The following is an 18,644-nucleotide window of genomic DNA, read 5'->3' on the forward strand; positions in this document are numbered from 1 at the left end:
TGGGCAGGATTTTGCATCATTTTCTCGCAGTGTTTCCCTTCTGGCACTCCTTGCTGAAAAGTCCACTTGCAGCAGCTTGTGAGGCCACAGATTTATTGATTTGGATACAGGGGGGAATGAGTAAAACCAGCAGTTTGAGACAACTCCCTGAGCAAAGCAGAGCACAGCACAGCTCAGCATTTTCCAGGGAGCCTGTGGTGGAGCCTGTCCCTGTCCTGGCTGTGCTGGGCCCTGGCCATGCCCAGGAGGGGTGCTGAGCATGGCCACAGTGGCACTGAGCCCTGTCCCATCCCATCCCTGTGGTGCTGTACCAGCCCCATGGCACAGCCACACACCAGCTGGCAGGGGCTGTGCCACCCTGAGCAGGGCACACGTGTTGCTTCAATCCCCGGTGTGTCCCCAGCTCCAGCAGCTCATCCAGCCCGTGCTGAGCTCTGGAAGGGACATTGCTGTGGGCTGGGACAGCAGGGATCCCAATCAGGGCCGTCCCTGCCCCTGGGGGCTGCAGGGAGTGGGCAGTGATGGCATCTGTGCCCCAGGCTGGGGATGTGGCACAGCGTCTCCCTGGCACAGCGTCTCCTTGGCACAGCATCGCCCTGGCACAGCATCGCCCTGGCGCTGCCTGTGGGGCTGTCCCTGTCCCCTGTGGGCTGTCCCTGTCCCTCTCCACAGCACCCCAGATGTGACACACCAGCACGCTGGCTCCTAACCCTGCCCGGTGACCTCTGGCAGGGACCAGCCCCGCTTTGCCAGGGCGATGAATCCAAGCCCACCTCGCTCACCCCATCACCCCAGCTCCTGGGACAGGGACAGGGGCAGGGGCAGGGCGGGCTGCCCACGCCGCTGGCCGTGTGTGTGCCCGGGGCGCCAGGCCGGCCACAGCCCTCATTCCTCCGCTGCTGGGCACCGCTTTGTTGCTAGCTGGTGACATCACCCGAGAGCCCACCCCCTGCCTCTTATCCGTCTCTCTGTCTCGCTCATTTATTCCCCGGCAGCGCTGGCAGGATCAGGGGCCGTGCGAGCGCCGGGGCTGGCAGCGACAGCGGCGATAGCGGCAGCGATAGCAGCAGCGATAGCAGCAGCATGCGTGCGGCCACCGAGGCTCAGGGCGCCACAACCACCTAAGGAACCCTCCGGAGCCTCCTCCTCCTCATCTGCCCCCGGCTGAAACTTCCCTCTCCGGGCTTCCCCGGGGCTGGGGGCAGCTCGGCAGCCACAGCCGCATGCATGACACTCCGCAAAGGAGAGAAAATGACCATAAGTATCCAGGAGCACATGGCCATTGACGTCTGCCCCGGCCCCATCAAGCCCATCAAGCAGATCTCCGATTACTTCCCCCGCTTCCCCCGCGGGCTCCCCGCCGCCGTCGGCCGCAGCAGCAGCGGCGCCCCTCGCCCCGCGCCCGGCCACACCTCGGGCAGCCCCTCCGAGCATCCCCGTGAGGATGAGGAGGATGTGGACCAGCTCTTCGGAGCGCACGGAGCGACGCCCGCCGAGCAGCCGGCCAGGAGCCAAGCGCCCGAGGAGCTGGTGGACCCCGAGGGCTACGAGTCGGACGATTGCAGTGAGTTGCTAAGTTTCCGTGGGAGTTCGCCCCGGTGTTGGGGATGTGGGTGGGTGTTTGGGGCTGGTTGTCCGTGCTGGGGAACCTGGGATCGCAGTGCAGCGCTGAGGAGCCCCCGGGTGATGCTCGGGGGCCCTGGGAGTGTCCGTGCCGCAGCCAGGCTGGATGCTGAACCCAAAGTAGGGAAGTCTCCCAAGAGCCACCAGTTGCTGTCGTGCTTGGTGTGCACTCCTCTGCCTCCGTCCCTGCTCGGCTCCGTGCCTGCAGCCCTCCGGGTGGGCTCGGAGCCTTTTAACCCGGCTGGATTGGGCGGTGCGATGAGCTGGCCGTGGGCTCCGGCATGGCCCGGCTCCACGGCGGGGAGATGCGTCGGGAATGAGAGCTCTGCCTCGGCAAACTCCGGCCGTGTCACGCCTCCATTCCTCGCCGAGAGCCAGGGGGGGCCTTGGGAGCAGAAGGCTCTGGCCGTGGCGGATGCAGGTGTTTGCAGCAAGGGTTAACCCCTCCCCACCCAAATCGTCCTTCCCAGCCGGCGCCCGGAGCTGCACGGCAGCGCTGCCCGGCCCTGGGCCCCCGGGACCGCCCGATTTCCCTCGGTGTCACAGAAAAGCCAAGGGCTCCATCCAGCCCAGCCTTCGGGGACAGATCCTGCGAGGGGATGCAAAGTTTGGAGCCGGGAGAAGAGAAGGGAGAAGGGAGCGGGTGCTGCGTGCTGGTCCTGGGGGAAGGGGAGGCTGAGCCGCGCAGGGCCCAGCGCCCTGGTGGCTTCGCCTTGGCACAATGTCACGGCCCCGGTGGCTTTCCCCTGGCACAATGTCACAGCCCTGCCTCGGCATCGCTGCCATTTATCCCATTTACACCCCAGAGTGTGACCCCAAAGGGCTGTGCTGCTGCACGGTGGCACGGCTGTCCCCGTGTCCCTCTGTGACAGTGAGGCTGGCGCTGGGTGCCAGCCCCAGACTGGCACACACTCTCTCTGTGCCCGTGCTGGTGTCGGAGTCACGGCTCCGTGGAGAGGCGGCGGCCCTGGCACTGCCAGGGAGGAGAACATCTCTGCTAAGCCGCGTCTGTCCCAGCCGGGCACTTCACGGGGACTTTAACCGGCTTTGGGTCATTAGCTGCTCTAATTATCGCATCGTCTTTGACAGTGGGAACGGGAGAAACCCGGGCTGCAGGGCCAGGGGGGAGTGTGGCACTTGGAGGCCCAGAGTGCAGCGTTTTCTTGGGGTGACTCGGAAACTGCCCAGGGCTCAGCATTCTGTATTTATCCCTGGGTAGTGCTGGATGCTGGATGTTGGGTGCTGGAAGCTGGGTGTTGGGTGCTGGATGTCGGATTGTGGATGCTGGGTGCTGGATTTTGAGTGCAAGCTGGATCCTGAGTGCTGGATGTTGGATTTTGAGTGCTGGAAGCTGGGCGCTGGATTTTGAGTGCTGCAAGGTGGATCCTGGGTGCTGGGATCTGGATTCTGGGTGCTGGATGCTGAATGCTGGGTGCTGGATGCTGGATTTTCAGTGCTGGATCCTGAATGCTGGGTGCTGAATGCTGGATTTTGAGTGCTGGATTCTGGGTGCTGGGTGCTGGATTCTGGATTCTGGGTGCTGGATTCTGGGTGCTGGGTGCTGGATTTTGAGTGCTGGATCCTGGGTGCTGGATGCTGGATTTTGAGTGCTGGATGCTGGATTTTGAGTGCTGGATGCTGGATCCTGGGTGCTGGAAGCAGCCTGGCTCCGTGCCGGGGCCGGCGGCTGTTTCTCTCACCCAGGCTGGTGTTGGGAAGTGTTTCCCGCAGCGTAACAGGTGTCAGGCAAAGCTGCCGAGGCTGTTTTGCCAGAGGTGCGGTGGGGTTTTGGCTGGCGGAGGCACAGCGGCGCCAGGGAGGTGGCAGCGCTGGTGTCACAGCGCTGGGGACAGCGCGGGGTGGCACAGACACCCTGAGGACATTGGTGTGCAGGGTGGGACTGGCACTCCCCCGTGTTCAGCAGCCGAGTTGTAAATGCAGAAAAGAGCTGGGAGCAGGGAGGGGATCCTGCAGCCTGACTGGAGCCATCAGCCACGCTGGGGAGTGTGTGGAGCTCCCCCACATCTCTGGAGGGTGATTCAGGGATGCTGCATTAGTCACCTGCACTAAATTTCCCCTGGAGAACCTGTCTGTGCCTGCACTGAGGTGTCAGTGGTGTCAGTGCCCTTGGGGGCTCAGGGGGTCTCTGGGGATGGAGGTGTCACAGCTGGGTGCAGCGCCCATAAATCGAGATTTTGCCAGGCACATCTTGCCTCACTCCTCAGAGATGCTTCCAGCCCCGGAGAGGTGCAGGGGGAGGGATTCTGGTGGCAGGATCCATCAGGAGGAGGAGGAGGATTGAAGGGCTCCCCCCTGTTTGTCCCACCTGCCTGTGGGTTTCCCTCCTCCCGTGCCAGGGTGGCAGGAGGAGAGCTGCCCCTGCCTGGAGAAACGCAGCAATTGTCTGGCTTTCCCCAGGCTCCTTCCTGCCTGGAGTTACTGCTCCAGCCTGGGCGCTCTGGGGTTTTTCCAGCAGCACCTCAGCTGCCATGCCAGCCCGAATTCCAGAACCCCAGCAGGGCAGGGTGGGTCCTGCCTGGCCCTGGGCTGGCTGGCTGCACCCTGTTCTTTAATCCTGCGCTGAGTTGTGCTCCAGACCCCACCAGCAAAGCCTGTAGTGTCTGTGGAGCCCGTGGGAGCTGCAGTGCCTGCTGCCATCCAGGCAGGGTGGCCTGACCAGGTGTGGCACCTGCAGGGAGCAGGGAATTGGCATTGGAAATCTGGGAACCCCCGGGCTGAGGGAAGCAGGTGGAACCCTCCCAGAGATGGGCAGGGACCTGGCTGAGGTGGGAGAACACCTGGGGACAGCCATGGCAGGCTCAGGTTTGTGGGTCTGCACACCTCTCCAGCAGCCTGTTGAATGCAGGGAGCAGGCAGGGAACCAGCACAGCAGAAAATGAGTGGGGACATCTGGGCTGGCTCTGGGATCACTGGGAATTCCATGGAGCCTGCTCTTCCCTGCCAGCTGTGCTGCTGTGAGGGTTTGCAGGGCTCTGGTGGGCACCCTTGGGAGACCCTGGCACAGGGAGCCAGCACTGCCCTGGCAAAGCAGAACTGCTCCTGCACTGGGTTTGTCCCCAGCAGAGCTGCTGAGGAGGTGGAAGGAATGAGGCAGGAGAGGAGGGAAATGTGTATTTGCTGCAGAGAGATGGTTTGGTGCTGTTGGACCAGGCAGGAGGCTGGGAGGGGGAATTGGCTCCTGCTCCTCTCACACCTGGCTGTCACCTCATTGCTGGCTCCCCTGTGGCAGCAGCAGCTCCCCAGCCACCAGGGATGCTCCCCACCCAGCCGGGCAGCGCAGTGCCAGGGAAACTCGGGTTGCAGGGAAAATCAGCAAATGCCAGCTAGATGGCAATGTGCCACCTGTGAGGAGCTGCTCTTGCCTCCCATCTCCACCGATTGCACCCAAATGCTGCTGCCCCTCCACTGCCTGCACCTTCCCCTCCACAGCACCAGCAGGAATTTGTACCCAGGGGATTTTTAAAGGAACTCCTGGATGAGCAGAGGTAGGGACAGGCCCTGAGAGGGGGCACTGCCAGGGGATGGCACTGCCAGGGGATAGCCCTGCAGGGAGCAGCCGTCCTCCTTTCACAGGCAATCAGGTTTCCAGCCCTTGGAGAAATGCCCCATTCTCTGAGCTGCTGTTTGGCTTTGGAAAGAGGCTCTGGCCACACTGGAATTCCTTCCCTCCTCCAAATGTGTTTGGCTCTGGGTTTCCAGGTGAGGAGAGAGCCTGGGAGCCACGGGCTGCAGCGGGAGCCGCTATCCCCGCAAATGCTGCCCCATCCTGCTCCTGTGTGCACCAACCCATCCCATTCCACCTCTTGGCCAGTTTTATTCATGGAAGAGCATCCTCTGAGCTCTGGAGCTGCAGCAGCATGGAAAGCACTTCTCCAAAGTGCAGCTGAGAGGCCAGTCCTGGTGCGCGGCGGCTCGTGACGCCTGCAGCGCCACACGAGTTATTTAGGAAGACTCTTATTTTGAGCAAAGAAGATAATTAGGCAGGCAAAGCCATCATGGAGATATTAATTACTGGCTGCTTGAAGATGTAAAGAAGGAGGAAGGTCTGAAGGGGTGCAGGGTGTGCAAGTCACCTGGCAGTGATTGTGGCCAGACAGGGGGAGGCAGAGGAGACGGCGAGGCACGAGCAGGGTATTTACTTCTGAAGCACAGCTCCTTAGCATATGCTGCAACTGCTATTTATAAGCTTTGAATCGTCTTTTCAATCCAGATAAGGCCAAAAGAAGTATTCTTTTCGCTCAGGAAACCAAACAAACCACCAGAGATTTCAGCAGAGCATGGCTTTGCCAAGCAGAGCACAATCTGAGAAACGTGAGCAAGGACTGGGCAGTGCCACTGAGGTGTCCCAGGAGTGACTCTGGATCAGCTCCTCTCTGCTTTCCTGTGGGATATTTGGGAGCTCTCACACCTTCCTGCTGGCCGTCCCAGCAGTGACATCCAGGTGCAGGATGCACATCCTGGTCCTCCTTTGCTCTTCCCACGGGCAGGGACACCCCAAAGTGCTGGGGGGGAACACCAGGAGAGGAGAGCACAGCAGGGTGAGCAGGGTCTGCCTGGGCATCCCTCCTGCAGCATCCAGGGCAGCAGCATATGGGCTGTGGCCTCTGGCACCTCTGCTAATGAAGGAGCCACAGCTGCTGGATAACGAGGGTCCCTCCTCCCACAGCCCTGCACCTGCCCCACTTCCAGAGTGCAGGAGGACAGACGGACAGACAGACAGACACCCCTTGTTCCCAGGGGGTTCCCTGATCTCTCCTCTTTGTATTTAACACTGAAGGCAATTTTGGGAGGTTGTTAATTGCAGGGCTGTACTTCATTAGAGGTGGAGAGCGGGAGAGATTTGAAGGCCATCTCTAAACTGAAATTGCTGAAAGTCTAATTGCTGCTGACATCAGGGACCATTTAGTGCTGTAAAACATAATTGCATCTCTGAACTGTTCCGAGCAGATAAGTGTTCCTCTGAACACTCCTCCTGGAGAAGACAGAGGAGCTGATGAGCATCCATCAACCAACCCCATGAAGAAGCAGCTCCCTGCTCCAGAGCTTACCAGGGGCTGGCTCTGTGTCTCCAAAATGAAGAAATATTCATTGCTGCAAATTTTAAGAAAAATTTAAGAGAAAATTTAAGAGAAACCCACGGCCAGGCAGGGAGCATTGCAAGAGAGAAAAGTTGTGTTTGTTCCTCGCTCCTGATCCCACGGAGTTCAGCTGAGGAGGGAAGGTCTCCTCCTGTGTGCTGGATCTGCTCCCTGCTGGGGTTTTTTGTAGATTTGGGGATGTCCTGCCCTGCCAGCAGCACATCAGAGGCACAGAATCACAGAATGATGAGGTTGGAAGAGACCTCTGAGTTCAACCTGTGCCCTAACACCTCATCTAGACTACAGCACCAAGTGCCAAGTCCAGGCTTTTTTTAAACACATCCAGAGATGGTGATTCCACCACCTCCCTGGGAAGAGCATTCCAGTACTTTATTATTCTTTATTATTCTTTATTATTCTTTATTATTCTTTATTATTCTTTATTATTCTTTATTATTCTTTATTATTCTTTATTATTCTTTATTATTCTTTATTATTCTTTCGGTGAAAAAGTTTTTCCTAATATCCAACCTATCCCTTCCCTGACATAGCTGGAGACTGTGATCTCTTGATTCCTGTGGTGCTGACGGGGATGTTCATGCCCCAGTGTGTGCTGTGCTGCCCCTGGGACGTGCCCCAAAACCTCCCAGAGGATCTGCTTTCATGGGATGGCTGAGGGTGATGCCAGATTTCAGTCGTGCCCTGTTCCAGCTGCCTCCAGCACGCCAGATCCCGCAGTGATGCCAAGGCTGGAGCTCCATGCCAGAGGGCAGTGCTGCCACCGGGGACACCTGGCTGTCCTCAGCACCTTTGGGATCCATCCCTGACTGCCCAGCAGCATCCTGAGTGGGTCAGTGCCCAGGTGGAATGCTGAGGGAGCTGAGGGAGCTCAGCCCCACCTGCAGGAATTGATGGTGCTGTTTTCCAGGAGAACCCTGAAGGTTTTCCAGGCTCATGGAGCCAGTCCTGAAGTCCCCATCCTGTGCCACTGGATGTGCTCAGGATGCCAGGGGGGGCAGGAGCACACCCACAAAAATGTTCTTCAGCAGCCAGGCTTGGAAATGGCAGGAGATGATAATTTCTGTTCCTCCTGAGGAGTGTCATTTGCCAACATTTTATATGGGGCTGTAAGAGCGCAGAATTACTTGCTGCCTTTCAGGACCTTTAAAATTATCTCCATTGCAAGGGAAAATTAAAGCAATGGAAGAATAGGGACCTATCTTTTATAGTGCATTAAAAAATACCCAGTCTGAAGGTTACTGAACCTGTGCTTTCTGTAAGGGAGAGCTAATCCAGACAATCCCCAGCAGTCTTTTTACTGCTCCACTCTGATCTCCCTGGCACAAAATCCGTGAGCAGATTATCTTGGGAGCAGCAATGCTGATAAGCACAGGGACTTAAGGCTTTTTGGACTCCTTTTTAATTAGTTCTATAGTGGGGTTTTTGTGTGCACACCTCAACTTCTCCTGCTGTGGAGCTCTGCTGGGCTCTCTAAAGCAGTCACACCTGCCTTGGGAGGGTAAGGAGTGTGCTCCATCACCACCTCCAGGCTTTGCTGAAGCTCTTTCTGGGAGCGTCAGTGGCTTTTCCACGTGTTGGGATGTGAAATTCTTTTCTTTGCAGCATCCCAAGCTATGGAGAGGGCGGCTGTGCCACCAAGGGCAGGGGCTGGGCAAGGGAGCAGAGCTCAGATCCATCACCACATTTTTTTTTGCCTCTCATCCCACAGGTATAAATAGAAGCTCCTTCAGCCTGGCCTCACCCTGGGCTCAGCCAGGAAATGTCAGCAATAAACAATAAATTCCTGCTGACTTGGGGACACATCTGCTGCTCCTGCTGCCCCCCAATCACCCCCTGGCCCCCTGAATTAATCCAAACACCCAAAGGTGGGGTTTTTCCCCAAAGGTCAGTGGGAGAAGAGGCCACCTTCCCGTGCAAGTGGGATCTATTTTTCCTTTTAGAGACTGTGTTAAAAGGCAGGCCCTGGCCAGAGCCTTCCCATCAATCTCTCCCAGCTCACGGGGAGGAAAGAGGGTCAGAACCTGCTAATGAGTTCAGTTTTCCTAATGGTTATTTTATCATTGGAGCAGAATAATTGTAATAATAATGATACATCCTGCCTGCTGTCTGGAGAGCGCCAAGCTGCCTTTGTAAAGCCTGACAAAGGCATTTATTTATATTTTTTATTTGCAGCCTCTGTGATTAGAGGGCAGTGTTCAGAATAGCCCAGTCGAGTTAAATAATCCTGGTAGCAGTGCTTTGAGTCTAATTGCTGCCCTTTTCTTTTTTAGGTACTTGCTCCCCTAATTAAGATCACAATCGAGCTGCATCTCGAGTGGGAGGGGGAAAGCAATTAAAGGAGGGGGATTAGGTTGCTCTGCAGAGGTTTTGGGCCCGATCCTGCCAGCTGGGCATGCAGGATTCCCAGAGCCAGGGCTGGATGTGCTGCTGGGAGTGGGAGCAGTGGGACAGGGTTGGTGGCTTGTGCTGAGCCCTGCAGCAGCACAGGGCTGGGATGGGGCTCCTGGGGCTTCACTGGGTGCTCCTGTGGGGTGCAGGGGGTGGCTCCTTCTCCTGGTACAGCTGAGGGTCTCCTGCCACCTCCTCAGCCCTGAGGATCTCCAGCTTTGTCTGGGCTGGATCCATCCCTGGCTGTGCATTCCCAGGATGTGCCAGAGGCTGTGGGGCTGTCACCCTGTCCTGAACGTGTCCCATGAGCCCTGGGCATCGGGTAGCAGTGCTCACCTCCAGCTCCACAGCAGCACCTTGGCTGCCAAACCCCTTTTTGGCAAACTTTTCCTCCTCCCCTTTACCAAAAAGCCACATTTTTAAACAATTAGCATGCGTTGTGCTGATGTTTCCACATCCCTCTGCGCAAGGGCAGGCCCTTCCTTGGGAATTGAGACTCGCCATCCATAAAAAACCATCTCTGCCTAGAGGAAAACCCCTCCAGGGCTGGGAGGGCATGGCCAGGGATGCAGGGCTTCAGCTCCTAGAAAAATGGGAGCTGCTGGGTGTTTGTTTGCCCATGGACATGCAGGGCTCTATTTCCAAAGGAATGGGAACTGCTGGATATTTGCTCATGGACATGCAGGGCTCCATTTCCAAGAGGGATGGGAACTGCTGGATATTTGCTCATGGACATGCAGGGCTCCATTTCCAAGAGGGATGGGAACTGCTGGATGTTTGCTCATGGACAGCCAGGGCTGGGGGCAGGACCTGAGTCCCCACCTGCAGAACAAGCTCCTGCTGCTGTCTGAAGGTGATTTTAGTTGTTTTTAGCAGGGGTCCCCGCTGTCCTCGCCCCGGGGCCAGGCTGGGGCTTTGTCAGTGTTTCCTGGCCGAGCTCTTGTTTGCCTGCCAAGCTTTTTAATTTGTTTTATAAATTGCCAAATGCAGCGGGCTGAACCGCGGGCCCCCTTCTGTGATAAAAATAAAATAACAGCTTGAACTCGGAGGGCAGAGCGGTGGGGCTGGCAGGAAATGCTGATTAAAGGGCAGGTGGAAATGATGAGGCTCCGAAACCGGAGCTTTCATCTTCCGCTCTTGAGTGAAAAATGCAGATTTGGGAAGTTTTGCTGACTGGGTTTGTGGAGCCTCCAGCTCCTCACGCTGCCATCCTTGAGCTGCCCAGCACTGAGAGCACCCAGAGCTGTGCTGGTGCTCCCTCCCTGCAGGGTGTGCAGGGGCTTTAGCTGGGAATTGTTGCTCTGGAAATGCTCATTGGAGCCAGACCCAGAGATGGAGCAGGCACAGCAGGGTTGGCCTCGCCCCTCATCTTGCCCTGGCAGGTAAAACCCCTCTGATTTGTGCCTTGCCCAGACCAGGAGCTAATGTGCCATGAAATTGCTGCACAACCACGGGGGCACGTTATTCTGGCAGGGCTCTCTCTGGGTATTTACTCTGCTTTGAACTCAAGATATTTGCTTGGGAGAAATGATTTTTTTTTCCCTTGCCAGCAGGCAAACCTGTAGCTCCTTTTCCTTTGGGCTGGGAGATCGCTGTGAAATTGCAGTAGGATGGTTTTGGTCCCCTGAATATCCTTAAACTCCGTGGGTGCCTTGCTGCTATCAATGCTGGGGGGAAAAAAGCACTTTATTTTCTCCCATAAAGTTTGTCCAACTCTTTTCCAGTCAGCAAACCCTGCTTTGATATGAAGCAAAACTGTTCTGGTTTTTATTTTGGATGTTTTCTCACGTTCTGAGCACGGCAGGAAGGTGCAGTTACCTTGGAAACAGCAGTGGGATGGTGCTTGGTGGCAGGGCAGCACTCAGGCAAAACTCTTTTGGGGAGGTGGGCATGGAAAAGCGGGGTTTGCTGGGTCCAGAGCCACCCTGGAAGCTCCAGGCTGGTGCCAGGTAAAGCTGAGCCAGGGCAGAGGCTGCTCCATGTCCAGGTGTGCAAATCAGGCCTGGCAGCCTCGGAGAAGGTTAAGCCATGTTTTTGGGAAGCCTGTCTTTTTAAGGCTTTAGATTAGTGAGAGGTACTCAGATCATCCAAAGGGAAAGAATCCCTCAAATCAAAAGGGCTTTTGCTGCTGAGGCTCCTCTGGCTTTGTTCTGCTCCTGTGTCCCATCCCAGGAGACGCTGCCACTCCTGGATCCTGAGGATGCCATAAAGGAACGCTGAGCTGATTAAAAGCTTGTTGGTGTTTTTCATTTTAACCAGGAAAGTATTTCCATCCTCACTGGGTTTAATTTACAGTTTGCAGCCAGATTGGAGCTGGGAAGGGATCCCACTGGTGGCTCATTTGTTTGAAGGTGTCGCTGTACAAATACACGCTCTGGGAATGCCAGCGGCGCTGGAGGGGAGGATGTGCCAACAGCAGCTCTCAGCTGTGTCCCAGCCATTCCCAAAATCTTCCCAGGGGACATCCTTCATCTCCTGGGGGACAGGGAGCTGCTGGGTGCAGCCAGGCTGCTGAGGGATGGGGATAGCCCAGGTGAGAGCCCGTGGAAGCAAAGCTGTGGCTGCAGAGCTGCACCCACTCATCCTCACTCCTCTCCCAGGGCTGTGCCAACCAACCTGGGAACGGCCACGTTTCATAACAGGGCTCCCAGCAGGATGCTTTGTGCTTTATAATGCCTGCAGCCTGCTCTTTGGCATCTCCTTGAGTGCTCAGAGGGAGAGCAGCCCCGTGCTCGCAGGTTAATCACATCTCTCCTCCCTTGCAGCCGCGCTGGGGACGCTGGATTTCAGCTTGCTCTACGACCAGGAGAACAACGCTCTGCACTGCACCATCAACAAAGCCAAGGTAGGGCCCAGCCCGGCTGGGGGGACAGCAGGGACTGCCTGTGCCATGGGGGATGTGACCCATGGCTGTGACAAGGGAATCTGACCCACGGGAACCTGACCCGTGGCTGTGCCAAGGTCGTAGGAAAATTAATCCACAAACACCAGAGGTTTATGTCCAAAAAGGAGACAGAAGAGTCCTTTTTGGCTTTATTCCAATAAAGGGAGAGGCCATGGGGTATTCCTCTGGCATTTCTTGAATTTTTGGAGGACGCAGCCTCCTTTTTATCCCAATTTCCGTCTATATTTCCCTTCTCTCTTTCCCCATTTCTGAGGTACTCGAGAGGTTCACACTTCCCAATACACCTGATACCAAAGATTTCCCCTCTAATGTATAACGCTCCATTTTAATTTTTAATTCTTATGGAATTTAGGAGTTTTTTCTTCCCCATTGTTTATTTCATCTTTCAATGTCTAATTTCGTTTATCAGCAAACCTCAAGTTTATTCGTAAAGGCAAATCTCTTCTTTTTTCCATTCGTCAATCAGTGGAATCCTTCCCATTGTTTCTTTTCTCTCCCAGGGCTGGTTTTATCTACCAGCAGACCCGCAGCTTTGTTTGGAAAGACAAATTTGCCATTCCTCTCAAAGGGAACCCGAACCATGGCTGTGCCAAGGGAATCTGACCCATGGCTGTGCCAAGGGAGCCCCATCCATGGCTGTGCCAAGGGAATCTGACCCATGGCTGTGCCAAGGGAGCCCCATCCATGGCTGTACCAAGCATCCCTGGGTTCCACCACCTCCCCAGCCCCTCTGCCCTCTCCTTCCCCTCCATCCCTGCCTCTCAGGGCGTTCCCAGGGTCGGGAGCCGGCTGCTCATCCCCCGTGACGATTGGGATTGATGGCTGATGCTTTTTCCAGCAGCCCATCCCGATGTTGTTATTTACTGTGACCGGCTGTCGGTTTATAAATGGCTCTTTTAAATGCTGCTAATCACGGCCCCAAAGTGCTGCCGTCTGCGTGATTGAGGCAATTAGGGGTTTTTTGCGCATTTGGGAGCAGGAACAGGGAGACGAGGTCCTGATGCAGCCTGTGGGAGATGCTGCTGGGTTCCCCTCTGCATCACACAGTGACCATCGGAGAGGGCTCCTGATGGGCTGGGGGGAAGCACCTCAATCCCTGCAGATCTCGGGAAGGGATGGGGGTTTGGAGAAGGCAGGAGAAGAGGTTGAGCCCCCCCAGAGGGTCAGACCATGCTGTTTGCCTCCATAGGATGCTCTTCTCCCCGCTCCATGGCTCGTTTGCTGTGGTTCTCCAAGGCTGGAACACCAGCAGCAAAGCTGGATTTTGGGGATGGGGGTGGAAGGATTTACCCCAGCTCTCCTGGAGCTGTTCCTGGCCAGGGCAGCACCCCCAGGTGCCAGCAGGGCAGGGCTGGGGCAGACTCTGGGCTCTGCTCCCCTCCCTGTCTCCTGTGGATCCGCCGGGTCAGGCTTCCCTCGGCGCACACGGGAGCCGAGCCAAGGAGGAGATTTCTAATTGGGTTTGGAGTGGGTGGAAGGCAGCGAGGAAGGAGAGAGCTCTGGGCAGCCACTGATAAATCTCACATCAGCAATGGCACAGGCAGGGCTGGCACAGGAGAGCCCTGGTCCCTGCCGTGCCCACCCGGGGCTGTGGGGGCACCCCAGCATCACCCCCGTGCCCCTGGGGAGGGCAGAGCCACCCTGACATTCAAGCTCTCGAGTCCTGTTCATTTCCATTCTGCTCTCATTCTCCCATTTTTCTCTTTTATTTACATTGCCATCTGCTCGCTCTCATTTCATCTCTCGCCTGGGGAAAGCTGCCAAAACTTGACTACAGAAAGGTAAGGGCCAGGACCCTGCTGGCTCCGGGGCTGGGACAGGCAGAGCTGCAGAGGAGGAGATGGGGGAAGAGCCCCAGCAGGGCTGGGATGTGATTTACCCTTGGATTTACCCTCCTGGGTGGCTGTGTCACCCTCCAGGGACATGCTGTGCCCAGCTCCAGCAGCTCCTGGAGCTCTGATTGCTGCCAGCAGCCATTCAAACCTATCCCAGCCACGTGAGACACGTTTTTCTTTCTCTCTGGTAACCCCAAACAACCTCCCTCTCTCCCTTTATTTTACTTCTCTGTATTATTATTTTTTTTTTTAATCTCCAGCACTTCTATATCTGCTGCTGTTCCTCACGAGTCCCATTATCACTCCAGCAGGTTCAATCCAACCTGTGGTGCTCCACCAGCCATTCCCTGCTCTGAGGGCTTCGCTCCACGTGGGGATTCACCCTGCCTCTGTGCCTGGGAATATCTGGGAGGGTTTTTCTGAGGGGTTTCTGAGGGGTATAAGTTCACAGCAGGGTTTGGGAAACTCTGGGTGTCACCAGACAGGTGGGAGCAGGCAGGAGAAGGCAGGAGCAGGCAAAAGTAGATAGGAACAAGGATGAACAGACAGGAGCAGGCAGGAAGAGGCAGGAGAAGCCAGGAAAATGCAGGAACAGGCAAAACCAGACAGGAACAAGGATGAACAGGCAGGAGAAGCCAGGAGCAGGCAGGAAAAGGCAGGAACAAGCAGGAGCAGGCAAAAGCAGACAGGAACAAGGAGGAACAGGCAGGAGCAGGCAGGAGAAGCCAAGTAAAGACAGGGACAGGCAGGAGAAGCCAGGAAGAGGCAGAAACAGGCAAAACCAGACAGAAACAAGGAGGAACAGGCAGGAGCAGGCAGGAAAAGGCAGGAACAAGGAAGAAAAGGCAGGAACAGGCAGGAGCAGCCAGGAACAGGCAGGAAAAGGCAGGAGCATCCAGGAACAGGCAGGAGCAGCCAGGAAAAGGCAGGAACAAGGAAAAAAAGGCAGGAGCAGGCAAAAGCAGACAGGAACAAGGAGGAACAGTCAGGAGCATCCAGGAGCAGGCAGGAGCATGCAGGAACAAGGAGGAAAAGCCAGGAAAAGCAGGAGCAGCCAGGCTGGCAGCACCACCTGGCCCTGCTGGCTCTCGGCAGCCCCGCCCGTCACACTTCAGGCGCGGCTGGGCTCAGACACGCTGTAGCTCAGCTCGGATCAATAGCAGAATAAATCAGGGCATTGTGGAAGCTCATTCCTGGACTGCAGGAGCAGCCAGGCTGGCAGGAGGGCTCTCCCCTGCATGAGCTCTGGGATTGTGTGGGTCTCTGCTGTCCTGCGTGGGGCAGAGCTGGGCTGTGCTGGGCATCACCTGGAAAATAGGATGGAAAAGGTTTTGGTGAATGTGCAGCCACCTGGTTTGGTGCCGTGCCATGGCTTTGCTGAGGATCTCACTTTGTGCTCAGTCCATAGGGGATTTATAGGGGCACGCAGCACAGTCACAGCAGGATGTGCTATCCTACAACTCCTGCTTTTGGGAGAAAGATGCCTGGCATGAGCCTCAGGGGGCTGCAGGGCAATGGTGAAGGATGCTCCAGGCAGCTGCTGCCCTTTGGAGCATCCTTGGGCTGCTCTCCCTGCACCTCTGGCCAGAAAACACCCAGGAGCTTCCACCCCACTGAGCATTTGGCTGCTCCCTCCCTCCCTTCCACCCGAGGTGAGTGCTGGAGGTCTGCGCTGATCATTACTTATGTATTGACTCATAAATATTCATCACTGCAGGGAGATTCCTCCAGCTGCCGGGCTCCTCTGGGCTGGCAGGCTGCAAATGCAGCTTGCCCCCTTTTTCCAGAATGGGATGGCTCAGCCAGGCTAGTTTTTGGGCAGGCAGCTGGCTGTGGGGTGAGGGATGGAATGGATCCATCTCCTGCCATTTCTGGCCGCCTCTAGCGCGGCGTTAATCGGCAGCCCCCGATTAGCCCGAGCTGTAATTAAATCCTATTGATTAGCTAAATGTCACTGGCACGGGGAGCAGCTGGCAGAGCCTGGCATGTGCAGGGAGCTGGAGGTCTCTGTGGGATTGCAGCAGAGATTTTTGGGGTTGGGAAGAGGAAGGGAAAAGATGAAACTTGATCTCAGCTCCAAGAAACAGCGTCAGGAAGGGTCGGAGCCAGGGATTGCCCCAGATGGATCTGGGGGTGACTGTGCCTTGTCTGCCTCTCATCCCTCTTGTTGAAGCTCCAGGTGGTGGTCCCTGCACCCAGAGGGGGCTCTCCCTTTGTGGGAGGGATCCTTGCAAAGCAGAGCCCTGCTAAATTCAGCTGTTTGTGCCAAACACGTATCCAGTGACACGGGAGGGAGGTAGACGTGACATTAGGAGCCATTTTCCAGGCTCCTGTCACTCCATCTTCCATAGCACATCTATTAAAAAAGCCTTTAATAGCCTCCTCAGAAGGTAATTTAATTGAGCTGAATTGATGGGTGAATTACAGAGCTGCCTGTCATTCTCCATCCATTTTCCTGGGAATCTGCCTGCTCCGTGCTGGTCTCATTTGCTGTGCAGCCCGGGCAGGTTGGGCACCTCTGGCCAGGGACAGCACCAGGGGATTGTGCAGAGCCTGGGGACAGCCCAGCCCCTTCCTGCCCTGCCTGCCCCATCCCCATCATCTCCTGGCCCAGAGGCACCACCCCAGAGGCTGCACTCAAAGCAGGTTCACCTCCATTCACTGCTGGTATTTTTATCCTTGTGGCTTTGCTATAGAAGCAAAATCCTCTTTGCTGGGCACCATTTGGCCTCCCTTGCCCCAGGTTTGTCTCTGTGGCAGAGCCCTTGCTCCAAGTCAGAGGCACTCCCAAGGTCAGGAGCATCCTGGACAAAACTGCAGCTCAGAGAAGGTCCTGTGGTGCTATAGGTCAGGCTGGGTGAGTTAATCCCTACCTGATTATGATTCCCCCAGCATTTCCCTGCTGGATTTGCCCAGATCCTGGATGGCTGCATTCCTTCTGCACGCAGAATTCCATACAAATGCTTCCCTGCCCCTGGATCCTGGCAGCTGCACACACACACTCATTATCCAGGCACTCTGCTCCTCACAACAAGGCTGTGAGGACTCTTCAGCATCCCCCTGGAGCCAGGATGGGGGTGGTACCTCTGCAGAGAGCCCTGCTCTGATCCAGGCACAGCCCTGCCTTCAGCCAGCCCAGCAGTAATTCCTGCAGGGATCCCACAGCCAGGCTGGAAATAATCCAAGGGCTTCCACCACGGAGCCATTCTCATTTCTACTTAGGGCTGCTGGAAATTAGGCTCCATTTCTCACCCTCCTGACTTGCTTCCCTGCCCTGTGGAGTAGTTTGTCCATGCAGTCTGTGCAGGTGTGGCTTTGATCTGGAATTGTGCATCACCTCTGGATCATTTTTGGGGGGTTTAGAAGAGGAACAGAGGCACAGCTTGTCCCTCCCTGATAACAAACCTGATCCACATCATCCTCTAAGAGCTGTGAGGGTTTTGTAGAAAACCCATCAGGAATGGCCACAGGGAGTGTTTCCTTGGATTGGTTCCTCCTGCAACCCCAAATTTACTCTGAACACCACAGCATCTGGCTGGCACCAGCCTCCCACTGGCCTGGAGCTGTTCTTCCTTAATAACCAAGAGTAGGTAGGTGCTATCACACCCTCTGCAAGTGGCACCACAACAGCAGAGGTGTGTGTTTGCTCAGAAGCAATTATTCAATGACAGAACCCTGTAATTTCAAAGCTGGGAAATCACTGCACTGATTCTCTTTCACCCCCAAATGAATGTGATGAGGATGGCAGGGAGGGAGGGAAGGTTGGATGGTGCCATGCGCAGGTGAGGAGCTTCCCACAGCCCCTCAGACTGGAGTGCTGAGCCTGGATCCTGCAGAATTCATTCTCCCCTCCTTCCCAAACCCTGGGGAAGCCACAGCAGCTCCATGGACCCCAGGGTGGGCTCAGTGAGCCCCCCAGCATCCCCCTGCCCTCCTGATTCCTGCTTTTTGCTGTTCCCTCCGCAGGGGCTGAAGCCAATGGACCACAATGGTTTGGCTGATCCTTATGTCAAGCTGCACTTGCTCCCCGGGGCCAGCAAGGTGAGAAACCTTTTCATTGTCCTTCCTTTCCTGGGGCTGCTGCTTCTCATTGGAAATCAGGCCTGGGAGAAGCTCCTGAGCCAGGGGCTGTGGGCTGCTGCACCCAGAGCTTGAGTGTCTGGAGTGAAAAATGCTCAGAGAGAGCAGGAGGAAGGAATTGGGGTTGAATCCATCCTTACGGGGATGGAAAATGCCTTGCGGGGAAACCACTGGCTGGCAGCCAGGTGCCAGCCCTGATTGCTTACCTTGGGAGCCCAGCATGGGAATGCTGCATTCCAGGAGCCCTGGGAAGCACTGAGTGAAACATCCTCAGCCATAAACAAATCAGACCCTTTTAATTCCCCTTTTTTTTTTCCCCCTACCCTTATCCTTTTGCATTTAAAACCCCTCAGATCATAATAAAACAGAGTATAAATCATAAGGGAAATATTTCCATCTCCTTAGGTTCAGCACTTGCTGGAGAGAAGAGTAATTAAAGATATTGATGTGTGGTGAGAGCTGGGTGTAAGTGACGGGGATGTGGAATTTAAATGCTCGATGTGTGTGTCAGGAATATTAATTGCACTCTTATTCCACACGAAAGGAAAGACCTTTTTTTGGGGGGAGGGGAGGAGGGGAGGTGTATTTCCTTGTTACAGTTCAGTTGGATTAATTCCCAGTGCTCGGGGTGGCAGAGGGAGTTTTTAACCACGTCCTGAATTTCCGCTGCGCGCGGAGCCGCGAGCGCTCTCA

General features: G+C 55.9%; 1 protein-coding gene across 1 annotated transcript in view; it reads left to right on the forward strand.

The window, feature by feature from the left end:
• The first annotated feature begins 1,000 nt into the window (after positions 1 to 1,000).
• Positions 1,001 to 18,644, forward strand: part of DOC2B (double C2 domain beta) — a 32,288-nt gene continuing 14,644 nt past the window's right edge. Inside the window, exons 1-3 of the mRNA XM_063173605.1 lie at positions 1,001 to 1,564; positions 11,897 to 11,976; positions 17,838 to 17,912. Of these exons, the coding sequence (XP_063029675.1) occupies positions 1,228 to 1,564; positions 11,897 to 11,976; positions 17,838 to 17,912 (492 nt within the window). The 5' untranslated portion in view covers positions 1,001 to 1,227. The remainder of the gene's footprint in view (positions 1,565 to 11,896; positions 11,977 to 17,837; positions 17,913 to 18,644) is intronic.

The sequence above is a fragment of the Melospiza melodia genome, chromosome 21 (assembly GCF_035770615.1).
Source record: "Melospiza melodia melodia isolate bMelMel2 chromosome 21, bMelMel2.pri, whole genome shotgun sequence".
In the NCBI taxonomy this organism is placed as follows: Eukaryota; Metazoa; Chordata; class Aves; order Passeriformes; family Passerellidae; genus Melospiza; species Melospiza melodia.